The 17047-nt window shown below is 37.5% G+C and overlaps 1 protein-coding gene across 1 annotated transcript in view; it reads right to left on the bottom strand.

Annotated features, from left to right (window-relative positions):
- Positions 1–879: 879 nt before the first annotated feature.
- The window catches only part of BICC1 (BicC family RNA binding protein 1), a 326785-nt gene continuing 310617 nt past the window's right edge, over positions 880–17047 (bottom strand). Inside the window, 3 exon segments of the mRNA XM_021943438.2 lie at positions 880–3532; positions 11849–11948; positions 14911–15071. Of these exon segments, the coding sequence (XP_021799130.2) occupies positions 3402–3532; positions 11849–11948; positions 14911–15071 (392 nt within the window). The 3' untranslated portion in view covers positions 880–3401.

Below are 17047 nucleotides of genomic sequence, written 5' to 3'. Positions count from 1 at the left end.
ACACATGGAGACCCATATGAAGGGTGGGGACAGTCCATCCTCCAACCTCTCCCTCTTTAGCACCACCTTTCTCCGTTTAGAATTCAAGTTCAAGGAGGGCAAGGGATTTTGTTTTATTCATGACTGTTCCTAGACCACAGCCTGACACTTACTAAATATTTCTGTGTCATTAGTATGTATATAATGAACCGAGTAAGTAATACATGAATAATTTAATATTGAGTCACAGATAAGATTCCAATTATCAAAAGAATTTGTTTTAGAAACAATGTTTAAGAACCACTGGCTAATTCAGGGGAAATATTCCTGGGGGCATAATGTGTGGAGGGCTAGGTTTTCTTTAAGATTTAGCAAAATCTCAGAATAAGTAAGAGAGTGTCAATTCCGTTTAGCATGAGTCCAGGGAGCATCTCAGTGCATGGCATGGTAAACACACAGTGTGATAGATAACACAATGGCAGTCTCTGAAAGGGGAACCTGGATCAAAAAGCCCAGCATCACGTCAGCCTTTGCTGATAGATGAGGTTGTCAAAGCGGTCATACACTTGAGTCTTTATAAAAGAAAAGAAATAACAAGAATAAAACCTGTTCTAGAACGTTACTCTTTTGTATGTACCTATGGGTGGCCTAAGAAACAATGATTGATGACTGGTCCTGGATTCACTGACTAAAATAAAGTGCTTTGGTTGCTGGTTGAAAATGAGGAATGTCAATGCAAAATAAGAGAATACAGAATCCATATGCAATTCTACTGCAGAAACATCTTTCAACTTTGCCGAAAATGGCCAAAAAAAGAATTATTTCTTAGAAAACAAAGATAGGCATAGAGTTTATGCGTACAGATTTGCTTTTAAAAAAAGACACACTTCAGCTAGCAAGAGCAATACAAAGGGGTTATATAAATTTATTTTTCATGTAACAATTGATTCAGTTAGAAAAAATTCCCATTTTCAATGTTAATTCCATCTCTCATTTTTGGAAAAAAATCACTAAAAGGACAAAAACCCACAGAAAAATACAATCTGTATCTGTTCCATATTTACAGATAACCAGTCATTATTAAGGCGCAGATTAAAAGTTAACATTTATTCAAATCATCAAAATATTTTGTGCATCATATAACAACTCTGTATACTGTAGTGTCATATTCCCTTCATTGCATCAAGAGAAAGTGAGAGAAATAATTTCCAGTGTTTTTATTTATTTTTAGCCACCCTACTTAATCTAATTTAAGTGGGACAGTTTCCCCTTTGGCATATGAAAGCACTGTTCATAAATCAACTTAATACTGCGTATTCATTCCGTCTTCCTCCTGTTGCAAATGCATGGTAGAGAGCTGGGAAAAGAGCTCCGAATGATTATTATCTGGGAAGGTCTTATTAAAAACAACATTTAGAGTACTGAGTTGTTGAACAGGACACAAATCTGGTATTGTTAACCTGTGTTAAATGTTTAGCATGATGCATTAATACAATCAAATAAGATGGATGATCATCACATGATCCACAAGACCGTTTGTACACATATGCACAGGATGAGTAAAGGGAGTGATTCAGTTCAACATCCTTAAGCAGATAAGGGTTAGTTTAATTTAAAAAGGGCAGTCCCTCAATGCCAGTTATAACTGATAATTTTATGACAGGCCTATTATCTATGCCTTCAAGGTAACAAATACCATATTTTAAAGTGAAAATTTTTCTGTGTGCAAAATGCCTCTTCAATTCTTGTTCTCACTGTAATGGTCAGACTCAGCCATGGAAAAGTGTCAGGCAAGTATTTCTCATCCCATATTTATATAAAAGTACCCAACTCTTGTATATGCTTATCTAATGCCTTCTGCTGAGAGCATGTGAGAGTGGCTTATGTCCATGTAGAAAATCTTGACTACTGGACATAAATAACTCTTTACAGTACAGGTAACTGACAACATTTCCTATGGGAAAGTTTTCTAACAAATTAATATACTTGGAAATAATATTGCTTTGAAGAAACAAAGGCACTTTAGTGATTTTCTTCATGGATTAAAAACACTTCATAAATCTATAAGATCTCTGAAAAGACCCAGGAAACAATGTTGTCTGATTTCTTGGACTTTCACAGTATAAGATTGTAATAATGACTCTAGCCACTTAAAAAATATCTTTTGTTTTTCCTTCAGAACTTAGCTGTCTTTATGAACTGTCACCCTGGAGGCTTCAAGTAAGCCTGTTCATTCTCAACAAACATAAGTCTACTTCAAGCAGACAGATAGGGTTTTAGGAAAGTCCTGTGGCCATACGGAACATAGCTAATGTGTACATGATAAGGATTGTAATCTATTTCTCCTCATAATGGCAACAGTGCTGTCTTGTCAGATGATTATTTGTCTTTTTAAATAAAGTGACAATCTAGGGCTCCAGTTATTGAATGTTGTCCATTCTCTACCATAAATCTCTAGTAAATATCAATTTCATCAATTATGTACTGTATGCTTATAATATCTAAAAATAAAAGTTTGATATAAATAAATGTCCTTTAGTGGCAATATACTAAAAAACAGCCCTTTGCTTCCAGACAACCATTAAAATCATTTTAGCATTACAGGCAGCAGCTAAGTATGACGACTGCAAAGGGTTAATACTGCAAAGTCCATTTGGTCTTTCTTTGCACCTATTACTGTGAACTAGGTCCATTGCTAGGTGTTTCTAGGATGCTAACATACATGAAACAGAATTGGTCCAGAAGCAAGCGGAGTCACTTGAGTTTCCCAAAGTCACAGAATATTCTGCACAGAAACTAAGATCCAGTACCATTTCAAATAAGTTTGATGCAGTCAGAAAAAGGTAACTAACTCTGATCTGTACCAACATGTAGGTGACATGAAAATGAGAGAGATGGAGACAGGAAGAATTTCCACAGGACAAGAAATTAGAACGTGTAAAGTGCTGAAAGACCACAATAATTATTTTAAAGCAGTACCAGAAAATTCCACTTTGATTATTTTCTAAAAATCCCCAAATACCAAAACAAAACAAGCAAACAAAATAACTCCTAAGTTTTCTGGCTTCCCAGATGTCAATTCATCCTTCATTTTAAGTAAAAAAAAAAAAAAAAAAAAAAAAAAAAAATCAGTGCATATGTTATATAGGTAAATAAAAACAGGAAATAAAGCCCTATCCTCATATTGCAAGTTCCGTCCAACTGCCATTTTTAAAAAGTAATCCACATTTGGTGTTCTGTATGACATCACAAGAACATCTCTCTTTTGTTCCTTTTTGCCATAAAGTACAGGTGCGACTAAGATGCTTTGGTCCTGATACCAGACACCCAGAGTGCTGAGGACGGTGTGCTGTGAAGGCTGTTCACACATCTCCTGTGTCCACTTTACAGTTAGTCAGCGGGCATGTGCCGAGAGGGCGCTGCTACCAGCGGCCACTGACACTAGCAATGTCTGAGTGATACTGACGGGGTAGCCTTCCACTCGCTCCACCTTCCAGGAAAGAGGTGCGTGCATTTGGCGATTCAAAAAGCTTTCTTCGGTTTTTATTTAGTTCTAGAGAGAGAAAGAGAGAATTGTTAGGAGCTCAAGAGAAGTTCTATGTATACTACAGGACATAGCACTAGAGCTCAGAAAATGGTGACGTGGTAGGTTTTTTGAGGAAAGTCAAGTCTGGCAGCAAAAGGAAAACTTTAGTTGATGATCAAGGCATTTCTGAAATACTAGAAAGTATGGTATAAAAGATAGCATATCGATAGTCTAGAGAACAAAGGATAGCAAATAGTTTTTGTTGCAATTCGTAAACTCCTGCCAGCAAAGTTTCTATTATAGTCTGTAAACTATATTGGAGGATGTACCATTCTCAGAACTCTCTAACCAAATTAAACAGTTTGACCTACTCCAAAGGTCATTTCAGAGGCAAGGAGAACAATCAAAGCTCGTGAAAGGACGTACGACCGATGGCACAGAAAATTATTACAGCTACTGAACTCATTCATGTCAAACACAGCAATCATTTAGTTATTAAAGTCAGATATGAAAAGAAGACCCCACACCTAAGCACAGGGATACTGGAGGAGCATCCTGAAGTACAGCTGACCCTTGAATACTGCAGAGGTTGAGGTGCAAACCCTCCTGCTCCCATGTAGTCAAAAATCCCTGTATAACTTTTGACTCCCTGAAAACTTTACTAATAGCCTACTGTTGACCAGCAGCCTTACCAGTAAGTTGATGAACACATGTTCTGTATATGTATTTTATATTGCATGTTTACAATAAGCTAAGCCAGAGAAAACACTAAGAGATTCATTAGGAAGAGAAAATATATTTACGTATTCATTAAGTGCAAGTGAATGATCACAAAGTCCCTGTTGCCTTCACGGTGAGTAGGTTGAGGAGGAGGAGGAGAAGGGGTTGCTCGTGCTGTTTCAGGCGCAGTAGAGGTTCAAGAGGTAGGTAGGGGTGGTGGAAGGAGAGGCAGGCATATTTGCTGTAACTTTACAAAAATACATCATAATTTCTGTCTGCCATTTTTGCTTTTTTCATTTGTTTAAAAATGTTTCTATATGGTACTAGTCGTTCTTCCACTGTTTTATCATAGAAGAATCCATGTCATTAAAAAAAATCAGAAGCAGTCTTGAATAATCGGAACTCTTCTGCCAGACTGTCTAACGTCCGTTGCTTTCTGGCACTGCTTGCTCTGTCTTCCTCATCGTCTGGCACTGGTTCAGAAACACTCATCGCCATCAAGTCATCTCTGTTAATTCCTCTGGTGTGGTATCTATTAGCTCTTGAATTTCTCCAAGATCTGATCTTGAAATTCCTCACTCATCCTTTACCTTTATTTTATTATTATTTTTTGCCATATCCACAATTTCTTTCATGATTTTCTTGACTGGCTCTATGGTAAATCCTGTGAAGTCATGCAAAACATCTGGACACAGTTTTTTTTTCCAGCAGGGATTCATTGTTTCGGACCTGATGGCTTCATAGCTTTTTCTGTAACAACGATGACATCTCCAATGGTGTAATCCTTCCGGCTTTTCATAACGTTTTCTCTATCCGGGTTCTCTTCTATAACCTTGACAATCCTTTCCATAAAGTACCATGTGTAACAATCCTTAAAGGTCCTTATAACCACCTGATCTAGAAACTGAATTAGAGACTTTGTGTTTGGAGACAAGTTAACTAGTTTGATGACTCTGATGTTAAACGCAGGGGGTTTCCAGTGGCCAGGGCCATTATCCAACATTAAAAGAACTTTAAAAGTCAGTCCTTTACTGGCAAGTTACTTCCTGACTTCAGGGAAAAAGTATCAATGGAACCAGTCTAGAAAAAGCATTCTTGTTATCCATGCCTTCTTGTGCTACAACCAAAAGACTGGTGGCTGGTGTTTATCTTTTCCCTCCAAGGCTCAAGGGTGGGCAGCTTTATAGATAAGGGCAGTCCTGATCATAAATGTGACTGCATTCGCACAAAACAGCAGTCAGCCTATCCCTTCCTGTCTGAAATTTGGGTGTTCATTGCTCTTTCTTACTAATAAAAGTCCTTTGTGGCATTTTAATTTTTTCCAGAATAGGACACTTTCATCTGCATTAAAAACCTGTTCAGGTGTACAATCTTTCTCCTCAATTATTTTCTTAACCGTGTCTGGGAACTAATCTGCTATCTCGTGGTTGACAAAAGCTCCTTCTTCTGTTATCTTCACATTTGTTAAGCCAAACCTCTTTCTACAATTAACATACCATCTTTTGCTGTCATTAATTTCTCTAGCTTTAGATGCTTCACCTTCCTTTTGCTTTAAGTTGTCATATAGACTTTGCTTTTTCTTGAATCATGGAGTCAATAAGTATGCTTTTTTATAACAATCATGCACCCACTCTAAAAGCTGCATTTTCAATGCAGGATAAAAAAGGTATTTTGCAAAAAGTGTAAGGCTTTTGCATCTGCTGGTGTAGCTGCAGCAACGTCTTCTCAGATTTCCTTTTGTTTTCCTTTTTTTTATTTTTATTTTTTTACAACAATAGTCGTTATGCTGGATTCACTTATCTTGACATGGTGGGCAAATGCAGCTACACACCTCAATCTGTGGTACATATCAAGCAATTCAACTTTTTCTCATGATGTCACGACTCTTCTTTGCTTTTGAGAGCACTAGTGGCACTTTATGTGGGTTCTATGGTGTTATTCATGGTCTATGGTACTGTACTAAACACAATGAAAAATACCCAAGAACTGTGAGAGATCACTTGTAACTGTGATATACAACTTACTGGAGAGATTAACTGCTCATGTGGAGACTAGTGCTGTACAGTGCTTTAAATAGACACTTGTAACAATTGAGCTCACCGCAGTAGCAACAGAAGGTGGCTGTGAAATTATTACAGTAGTACTGTATATAACACAGTTAATTTTATGCAGTTATGATTTAAAATGTCTTTATGTTTGTTTACATTTCTCTCTGCTGCCAATGGTGCCACATATGGTCTGTGAGGTTTTGATAAATTTTAACATGTTAGAATAGATGTGTATATTGTATGGTAGTAAATGAGAAAATAGACTAGTATCTGTATATATTTCACACATATGCATTCTTGACATATCTAACTTTTTCTTAATGTTTTTCAATATTTCCAGGCTATGCAGTTTGGAAGTTTTTTCAAGTTGTCACAAATCTCCAAAAATATTTCCAATATATCTATTGAAAAAACCCTGTGTATAAGTGAACCTGTGCAGTTCAAATCCATGTTGTTCAAGAGTCAACTGTATTAAGCCACAGCTCCCATGGCTCTGCCAACTCATGAAGCCTACACTTCTTGAGTCAGAAATAGTTTTAGAAAGAGGCATATGAGTAGGTTTCTTTGAATAAAAAATTAAATCTAGTAAAACAATCGTATCAGCTTAGAAAATTAATGCTCACAAACAACAAATACTTGAATCTAAAATTTCAGGGCAAACGTGAGTTGCCCTATTAGAATTGTAAAGAAATCAGAGTATTCTGAAAACACTGTTTAGTTTGTCTTTTGCTAACTAAAAGTTATTAACTGGAAAGGTAAACTGTTAATTGAAACAGACTACCTTGTTTTATGAGTATGCATCAACTTCCACCCCCACCTCAAAATCACTGATGTAACTCGTTCTGACAAACTCATGCAAGTACACAGAATCATCAGACTATGCAAATTAGGGTTTTGATACCAACAAATGCAAATACCCTCAAATTTATTCAGTTTAAAATACATTAGAGGGATTATGTAATTGACTTACTTCAAGCTGTCTCTTTGAGGGGCTAGTGCAGGTGGTTCACCTTGTATTTGCAAGGTACTCAGTACTTTTCAAGCCACACACACACAATCCCCTTTTGAATTGTGAAGTTACAATGTAAGATATGGCCATCTACAGTAATGCTGAAGACACAGACTCAGGGTGTAACAGACTGCATGGCGTTAAGGATGACCATATGACCAGACATGCTCCTGTGGCCAAGTTCTGGAAGATGACCAACACCCTTAACATTTTACCCCACTGCCTTCCAAAATGTAAACGCATGCCCTATATGGTCAAAACAACAGTGGAGACATCTCTCTTTTCTTCATATATAGGTCTTAGGACAGAAGGAAAATAACAATGATTCATTAGGCTTATTGTATGACAAGCACTTTACATTTATTTTGCCCTGTTCAAGTCTTCTTTAAGGGATAGATAATATTACCATTCTCCATTTTATAGGTGAGAAAACTGATTTAAAAAATAGACTAAGTCAGTTGCCCACACAGGTACTAAGTGACAGAGGTGAAACCTCGCATGCCTGATGGAAAGGTCAATGCCCTGAGCACTGGCCGTCAGTGACCCACCGGACAGAGAAGGCCAACCAAGGCATCAGGAACACAAATCTGAGAAATCGGTATTTCCAACTATACCAAATAACGGAGCTTTATTTGCTATTTTAACGTACCAAATTTAATTTTTAAAAGAAAAACCCAGCTTCACTCTGAAGAAGCAAGGAAGGTAACTTTACAAGCAAAAGACACATGCTGGCATGCATACAGATGGCTGTTGTTTCAAGTTCCTCCAGAAATACAGTGGCAATGACATTCCTATTAAAAGTTGAATACATGTATCTTGTTAAAACACACACATACACACACACACACACACACACACACACACACACACACACACAGAGTACTTCAAAATTCAGAAATCAAGACAGAATTGAATATATTTAAAGGCAAACTTAATAGAAGCGTTAAGAATAAATGAATCCCCTTAAGTACACAGCCTGGAAAAGTTTTATCATCTTCAAGCTAGGGACTATCTTCGGCCTCCATTTTTTCACGGGGGAATAATGTACAGTTCGGGAGGATATTCCCATTTTACAGCAAAGAAAAAAGAAGGAATGAGGCCAAACAACATTCTCCTTTAGCACATACAACACATATAACTGAGCACATGACAACAACCGGGCCATGAAGACAAAGTTTTTCAAAATAAATATTAAAAACTTTATTCTGAAAAGACACATCAGCTAGATCTTTGAAACGGTAAAATGATCACAAGGGAATCCAATCCTAACTGATACAGTTTCTAAGACAGTATGTGTGTGTATATATATATATTTTTTGTTTGTTTGTTTGTTTTTGGAGACGGAGTCTCGCTCAGTTGCCCAGGCTGGAGTGCAGTGGTGCGATCTCGTCTCACTGCAAGCGCCACCTCCCAGGTTCACGCCACTCTCCTGCCTCAGCCTCCCAAGCAGCTGGGACCACATGCACCTGCCACCACGCCCGGCTAATTTTTTTTTTTTTTTTTTGTATTTTTAGTAGAGACGGGGTTTCACTGTGTCAGCCAGGCTGGTCTCATATTTATGTTTTTAAATGTGATGCACAGAGATAAATCTTCCAGAGAGGTTATCAAGGTCAAGTCCTACTGAAGAGACTTTAGAATTGTTGTTGCTGTTGTTTTTTAAATGATAAGGCAAACTCCTCTAATATTTTTCAGTAAGCCTAAGGGATGGTTTGGGAAAATACCAACCTTTTTCTTTGAAATTCCAAGGTTCACACAATCCTGGCAGCTCTCAGGATCTTGTTGCGGATCTGAACAGAGTCACAAACTAAAAGAATAGGTCGGGAAATGTTAGATCTACCTGAGGCCGTAGTGGGAAGCCTGTCGACAGGATGCTAAGCGTCCTTTCACTGAGTCCCTGTACATTTAACCAATCATGACCATATTCTGAGAGAAATCTGTGAATTTTCCAAAAAAAAAAGTGGATTTGGGGAAAAAGAGATCAAATTTATACTTTGATCCATCTCCATTAGAGATAAATTTCATCCACTGCTATAACATTAAATGTATTTTGGCCTGAGATTAAAAAGAAAACAAAACCTTATACTGAAAGAATCACTCAGATTGTAAGTTTAAAATCTACAAAATTAAAAAGGAATTTTAAGCAAACTCTGGATCTAACCAATCTGGAACCATAAGACAAATGTGAGTCCAGACTGCCCAGCTATACTGCATCTACAGGGAGACAGAACGTTCTGGGACTATAAATGGATGTCTTTGCTATCAGATAAGCTGAATTGGAGAAAGAAGCTTTGCTTTTTGATGAAGAATTTTCTCAATAAAAATGTATTGCTTTCAGAGAAAATAATTTACCAGGTTCAAACAAATGCACTCAACAAAGTAAGACAAAATTATTCTTAAAATAATCAAGTCCTTTATGCTGTGCAGAGCAGCCATAAAGCATTTTAGTCGGTCTCAAACTCCCTTTAAAAGCAAGAGGACCTGGTGAACCCCACTGAGAGAGGAAGTCTGCAAAAGTACTATATAACCTCAATAGAATGACAAAGAAGATAATGATTAGAAAAAATATTATTTGTTTTAAAATAGAGAACTTGAAACCTTTCTGATTCCCATCTTACCTCCCCCAAAAGATACTGATATATTCCAGAGTAAAGATATTGATAATCTATCTACAACCCGTGAATGTATTTACAGCTATCTGCTTGTTGCTAAAAGCATTACAGAATTCGGAATTGGGTTGGGACACCAAAAAATGAATTTAGTTTTCACTATATCCTCACTGCCATTCCATGAACCTCTCGTGCAAGACTATGGAGCTCTGGACTATGCCCTTCACTGATATAAAATTGCTGACCTGCAGGCATATTTCAACAGTATAGGTATGGTGAATGCACAAGCTAATCACATTTCAAATATAAATTTCATTTGCAAATTAATGAAAGAATATGAAAACTGTTAAAAGTTAGCTTGAGTCTAGGGATAGCCCCCTGAGGCTGAGCTTTACAGAAAACAAATTTAAAAGGTTACTCTATTATCATAGATGGTAAAAAGAACAAGTAATAAAACTACCGTTTTGTCCATTTTCACTAAGCCTGATGATATCACATGAAAGGATAGATCTCAGAAATGTAAGGTGACCTTTGTACAATCACAAATTCCAATCTACCTTCATGGTTAATAAACCAAAACCAAAGGTTTGGAAACTCACTCAAAGACTCATGACTTAGCATAGGTAAAGCCCAGATCTCCTATTTGAATCCAGTGTTCTTTCCACTATACCAAGATGATCTTATGAGCAGGAATAATTGTCTTCCCTGTTGAGTTCCGTTAATAGAGGCTCTTGGATACATACAGTATATCCGAGAAGAAAGTTTAGAATTTCTGGTAAAACTGATGAGTGTAGAACTCTATCCACAGAAGAACCTAATAGGCTGCCACCAGGAAGCTCAATGGCTGGATCCACTCCTATTTCAAGGCTGCTTTGCCTATATCTGCTTCAGATAAAGATTTCCGATGGGAAGATGGGTGGGGCATTCAAAATGCTGCTAAAATAAAATGGAAAACCACTGAGGTTTTAAATTTTATCTGCTGATCTGATTAGTGAATGCTGTCTGGAATGGACTTTCATCAGTTGGATGCAACTGCTGGCTTCACTGAGGCATAGCCTGCAAATTCAGTGTTGTGAAAAAGCATTCATTTTTCCACAGCACATGACACTTGGCTTCTGCCTCTAGTGTGTCTGTCTTTCTGAGACTGGGATACATATAAATTTGACATTCAAGAACTTTATTGGCAAGTCTTCAAAAACTAATCCCATTCCCTCCTTCAAATTTCCGCATATTTCTCTGAACACTTTTTTGAGGTTCATTACTATGTATTTGCCAACTCCTGACTCATCATCTGGCTCCATTCCTTTCAAATGAGTGGCACCCAATAAATATGTATAGAGCATTTTCTAAATTGTATATGCAATAGATGTACAAAGAAAGTGGCCTAGGGAGACAGACATTATTTTCCTTCATTCTGTGACTATCTTCAGGATACTATGTCCTCTGACTCATAAATTCTATTAAAACAGTGGGAAAACTAAGAAGAATTAAGACAAGTAACACTGCCAGATTCCACGCTATTGCAATCAGCATTCTTCTCTTCTCAGTGCAATGATCTCAGTCGGTGTGCAAGGACACACACATTTGAAACATAACTGCCAATCAAGAATAATTATTCACTAATGTAATGATTACTGTTTAACACAACTGCAAAGAGGAGAATTAAACTCCCCCCCCCCCCACTTCTCATGATCTGCATAGGGTGATTTTGGTTAGATATTTCTGAAGAGATCTATGTTCAGATATGACCCCTGTTAAGGCAGGTTTTCAGGCAATGCCTTGATGAAAAAGTAAGACAGTCTCAGGATTTGCCACACTGTTGACAGAAAAACCCTCTGAAACCACAACCAAGGTGTTAGGTTGGTAAGCCAGCAGTTAATGGGTAGAAACAACCCAACGGCTGAGACCACTGGCAGAGGTTATTCAGGTTTTAACATATAAGTTGAATATTTATATTCACCTGAAATTGCAAGCAGCATTTTCCTCCTGGCACCAAAAGTAGTTATTCCCAGCTCCTTCAGATCCTGATCTGTGAGAGTGAGGAATGTCTGAAGATCGATCTGTGGGTAGAAAGGTCAATCTATAACCAATATATTAATTACTTATTTTCTTTCCCACTGTAGGATCAACTTGTTATCACATTTATTTATTAATTATGCTCTGCCTACTTCCAGAAAAGAAAGGTGGTAGCACAAACCTAAGAAACAAGAATTTAGAAAGGTGGTGAAATGGAAGTGATGATTCTAGCAGAAGACTTAGCTCTGAGCATCCTGGCAACTATAGCAAAAAAGGAAACACAAAGATTGTACCATTTTTGTGAACTGATAAAAGGAAGAGCATTATCTGTTCAGGAAAGAAAAATATTTCTTAGGTTGGGATTTTGAATTGGTTTAGTGTATCTTTACCATTTAAAGAAGAAACTAAATAATAAAACAGATGGCATCCTCCTTTGTGTTCTACACAGGATTGAAAGAATTCCCGGACACAATCAGATCTACAGTTCATTTGGCTCAACCCAGAAAACTATCACTGAAACAGACACAAAAGAAGTATTTGAAGGAACTATAAACCTATACTCTCCGGCATCAGGAACAAACTATGAAGGGAAACTGCCCAAGGATTCGCCATCCTTCCTTTAAAGATAGTGTCGAAGGGCCGGGCGCGGTGGCTCAAGCCTGTAATCCCAGCACTTTGGGAGGTCGAGGCAGGCGGATCACGAGCTCAGGAGATCGAGACCATCCTGGCGAACACGATGAAACCCCGTCTCTAGTAAAAATACAAAAAAATTAGCCGGGCGTGGTGGTCGGCGCCTGTAGTCCCAGCTTCTAGGGAGGCTGAGGCAGAAGAATGGTGTGAACCCGGGAGGTGGAGCTTGCAGTGAGTGGAGATCGCACCACTGTACTCCAGCCTGGGCAACAGAGCAAGACTTCATCTCAAAAAAAAAAAAAAAAAAAAAAAAAAAGATAGTGTGGTAGTGTGGAAGAAGAGAAAGACAATGGATTCTGAGGCCAAAGAGAGTTGGGTCCAGATCCTGAGTCTGCCATTACTAGCCATGGGCACAGAGGGTTGACAATACTGTATCCTGCAGAACTGTTGTAAGCGTTCACTATAACTATAGATATAAAACACTGGGCTTACCAAAGAACATAACTGGCAGGTATGGTTAGTAATAATGCATGTTGATATATCATCAGTGAAAGTTGCTAAATGAATCTTGAACATGCTTACAATAAATTAAATCTCATGAAGTTACTTATGGGGGATTCTTGTTAAGTCACATCTGAGTATTAGAAAATATCCTACATTGAAAAGAAGCAAATTACCAAATTTCAACACGCCATAAACAGGTAAAACTTTTCATTAAATGATATTGAGGATAATTTAAATTGTCCTGTTTTGATTTGGAAGGTAAATCCAGATCTTAAAACACCTTAGGCCATCATTTATCACAGTTCTAAAGATATGTTTTCAGAAATTCTATAATAGAGATTTTTCAGCTCAAGTGTTCCCCGACTTTCTCTTAAAGGACCAGACTGTAAATATTTTGGGCTTTGTGGGCCATAATGTACTGTTACAGTTACTTATTTTGCTGTTACAGCTGGAAGGAAGCCATAGACAATATGTAAACAAATGAATGTGGTTGTGTTTCAATAAAATTTTATTTACAAAATCAGGCAGTGGGCCTGCAGACCACGGTTTGCTGATCCCTGCTGTAGTTAATAAAATATTAAATTAAGTTCCTTTGCCTTTATACTTTCATGTTTTTTTCCTGCTTGGAGTAATTGGAATAAGAAATGCCTACAATTTCTATGTTTATTCAAATAGGAAACACAGATGAAAACAAACCCAGAAAATCACTGAATTAACATTGAATCTCTTGCTTTTTGACCTTCTGTGCCTGGACACATTAAAATACTTCTGCTTCCAGCTACCCTCATCTAGCCAGCAAGACAAAATAAAGAGATATATTATTTAATGTGTTGATTATGAAAGGCTTATTCAGCTTAAAAAATTCTTGGTTAAATGAACGCTAACTCAGATGTAGGGGAAACAGAAAAAAAAATCAATACCCTAAAATTTAATACACACGACAATTGCTCTTTCAGGGTAAAAAACAAAAATGTTCAGCATTTAAACTTAATAATTTATTGGACCATGGCAAGCACATTGAATTTATGATACAAAGTGCCTAGTAAAAACCATAGATTCTTTATTAACTGACACATGCCTAGAAATTACTAAATCAGATGTTCTCTAACATAAAATTAAGCCAACTAGCATCGAACATGGACCATGTCTTGATTTGAAAAAGACACAAATGTATAGAACCATTTTAATTTTCTGACACTTTGAGTTAGCTGTGCCCCAGTAGTATGAGAGCACTGTTAGGAAGAATCATGCCTGGGGCCTCTTTTCTTTATGCCAGAACATAATAGAATATGGCTAATCAGTTTGATCAAAATCCATGGTCGTGTTTGTTCAGTAGACATCTCAGTTCTGTCTCAGTTCAGGTAAAACCCAAACAGTAAGTTAATGAATAAATGAACATGTTGAAAAAAACATATATTCTGTGAGAACAGACCTCAGTATGACCAGGATGAGTCAAAACCAGCCAGAGATATTTCAGATGCTGTTATTTACTTATAAGTGCCACAAATAAAGATAACAACAGATTCAAAATGAAATCATGTTAAATACAGACTTGTTGCTGACCTTAAGGGAGCTGTGACTACAAAAATTCCTATGAATCTATACATCAATTGGGTTTTATTGCTAAAACTGTTAGACAGCTATTGTACATTTTTCTGCAAGTATGATTTTCTCTATTTCTGCTATCCTGTGTTTACTAGCTGCACTAAATAAGAAATGAGATGACATTTTTCTTAGTAACAAGAACAAGCTATGAGACTTGAATAAATGCTCAGTGAAAGCATACTCATAGGTCAATAAGTGATTTCATTCTAGAAGTCATCATACACACAATCAAAACAAAGATACTTGGGAAAATAAATAATGACTGACCTCTTGTTGCTGGAAGACATCTGTGTATTTGCCCAGGCCCAGTTTGCTGAAGAGCTCAGGGAGGTCAGAGCCTTTGAAAGAGCTGTTTAGGTTACAGCCATTGCTTCCTGTCAACGAGGAAATGCAGTCCATGTAATTGCTACTGCTGAGATAGTGTTCCGCTGAAAGGCAAAGGAGAGACAGGCTTGAAGTGTAAATGCCCAGAGAGAACATGGTTTAATTAAAAGTTTTAATCACCTAAATATTTCAACTTTCATTGTTCAGCTGAATAGAGCAGTAGCTGTAGAAATACAGCAATCCTTTACTGAAATATTGGCTTTTCATTAAGGAAGTGCTCGTTATTGCTTTCAGGGAGGCTCTCGCCATTTAAAAGGTTACACTTGGGAGGCAGAAATTCAGCAACAGTGCCTCTGTAGTTAATAATCATTCATCATATTCTCCCTGAGTAGTCAGAAGCATTTGTTGTTTATAATTGATTTGATGTGAATTAAATGAGGAGCTGGAAAAAAGATCCCTGGGACAAAATAAAGGTATAGAAAGTTATTGCAAGTCCAGGTTCTGTTGGATGGCAGGGTGGCTCTCTGTATCTACACCTGTGCTTTCCTTTGGTCAAAGGAATTGTATGATATTGCAACACATAAATGCTGCTCCCTAGAAAAATATAATTGGGTAGCAAGGTCACAAAACAGCATACTTCCAAAATTAAGAGTAATGTATGAAGTGATAGGAATGATGCTGGGGTTCCTGGATTTAATTTAGGACAAAAATAAATCTGTCTCTGGGCAAAACTTTTAAGACAGCAATGCTGAACTTTGCCTTGGTTCTGCAACTGACTTGGTGGGCAAAGGTTTCAACAAACTGTCTGTGGCTCTCAGACCCAGTGACAAGCAAGCGCCGGTGATGAACTACTGAACCAAGCCAAGTAAGTCACACACGCACGTGCACGTGCACACACACACACACACACACACGCAGCCTTGGAAATTTTAGCAGAGTACAGGCATTCTACCTCACAGACCAATAATGAGCTCTTGCCTGTGTGGGAAATCTGTCTTCTTACACCAACGATGTGGCTTCAGGAGAGGACCCCAAAGAGGTGAGGGAGGACGACACTGACCAAAGCCAATCAGATCCGTCTAGTCTACTCTGGGGATCCATGCATCTGCCAAGTCTAGGAATCTTGTTCTGCATGGTTTTGGGTGTCATTGATCACTTTCTCCAGTTGTTTTCATCTCCCAGTTGAGATGTCCTTCATGATTCTCAAGCGGAAGGCATTTCCTGATAAGGTTTCTTTTTCTCTTAAAGATAGCTGTTTATCTCTTGGAGTGAATGTGTAGAGAAAGGACCCAAAACCAAACCTCAAGATACTGAGTCCTGGGACATTCCACCATTTAAAGGTGAAGCAGAGGCCCCAAAGTCATAAAAACAGTTTGAGGAGGAGTGACTATAGAGGTACTGGGTCAAAGGTGACAAAAAGCCACAAAGTGGACTGCGATAAGGAAATTGGGGTAAGTGACCACAGGATGTGGGACATGACAACATGAAAATGGCTAAAAGGCTGCCCATATAATTTATGGTCCAAATGATACATTTACTTTTTTTTTTTTTTTGAGAGTAAAAGAGTTACTGAGAATTATGCTGCAGCAAATGGTATAAATAGGGACGCCCAGGGAAAACAGAAGCACTGGTGATCTTGACAAGGGTGTTAAGAGAAATTATCTAAAACTGTGCTGTTCAGTACAGTAGCCATTGGCCACACATGGCTACTGAGCACCTGCAATAGGTAGTGGGAATGAAAATGCTCTGTCAGTACACAATACACTGCAGATTTTAAAGATTTTCTACAACCTAAGGAAGAATATAAGCTATTTCAAATAATTTTTATATTGATTACATATTTAAAAGGAATCTTACATATGTTGGGTTAAATAAAATATATAATTAAAATGTTTAAAAACAAATGTTTGAAAATAAAATGTTCATAGTGATAAATGTTCAAAATAGCCTATAACTTACTTTTACTTAATTTTTTTTTTTTTGGTCTTAACTACTTGTAGTTTCTAGAGTCTCTCCTAAACTCCCTATACCCTAAAAAAGGTGACAAAACCCAAGTAACTGTGCTTCATTAATCTTTCCT

Source organism: Papio anubis, chromosome 11, assembly GCF_008728515.1.
Source record: "Papio anubis isolate 15944 chromosome 11, Panubis1.0, whole genome shotgun sequence".
Classification (NCBI taxonomy): domain Eukaryota; kingdom Metazoa; phylum Chordata; class Mammalia; order Primates; family Cercopithecidae; genus Papio; species Papio anubis.
Note: the sequence above shows the minus strand (reverse complement) of the source record. Positions and strands in the feature narration are given on the sequence as shown.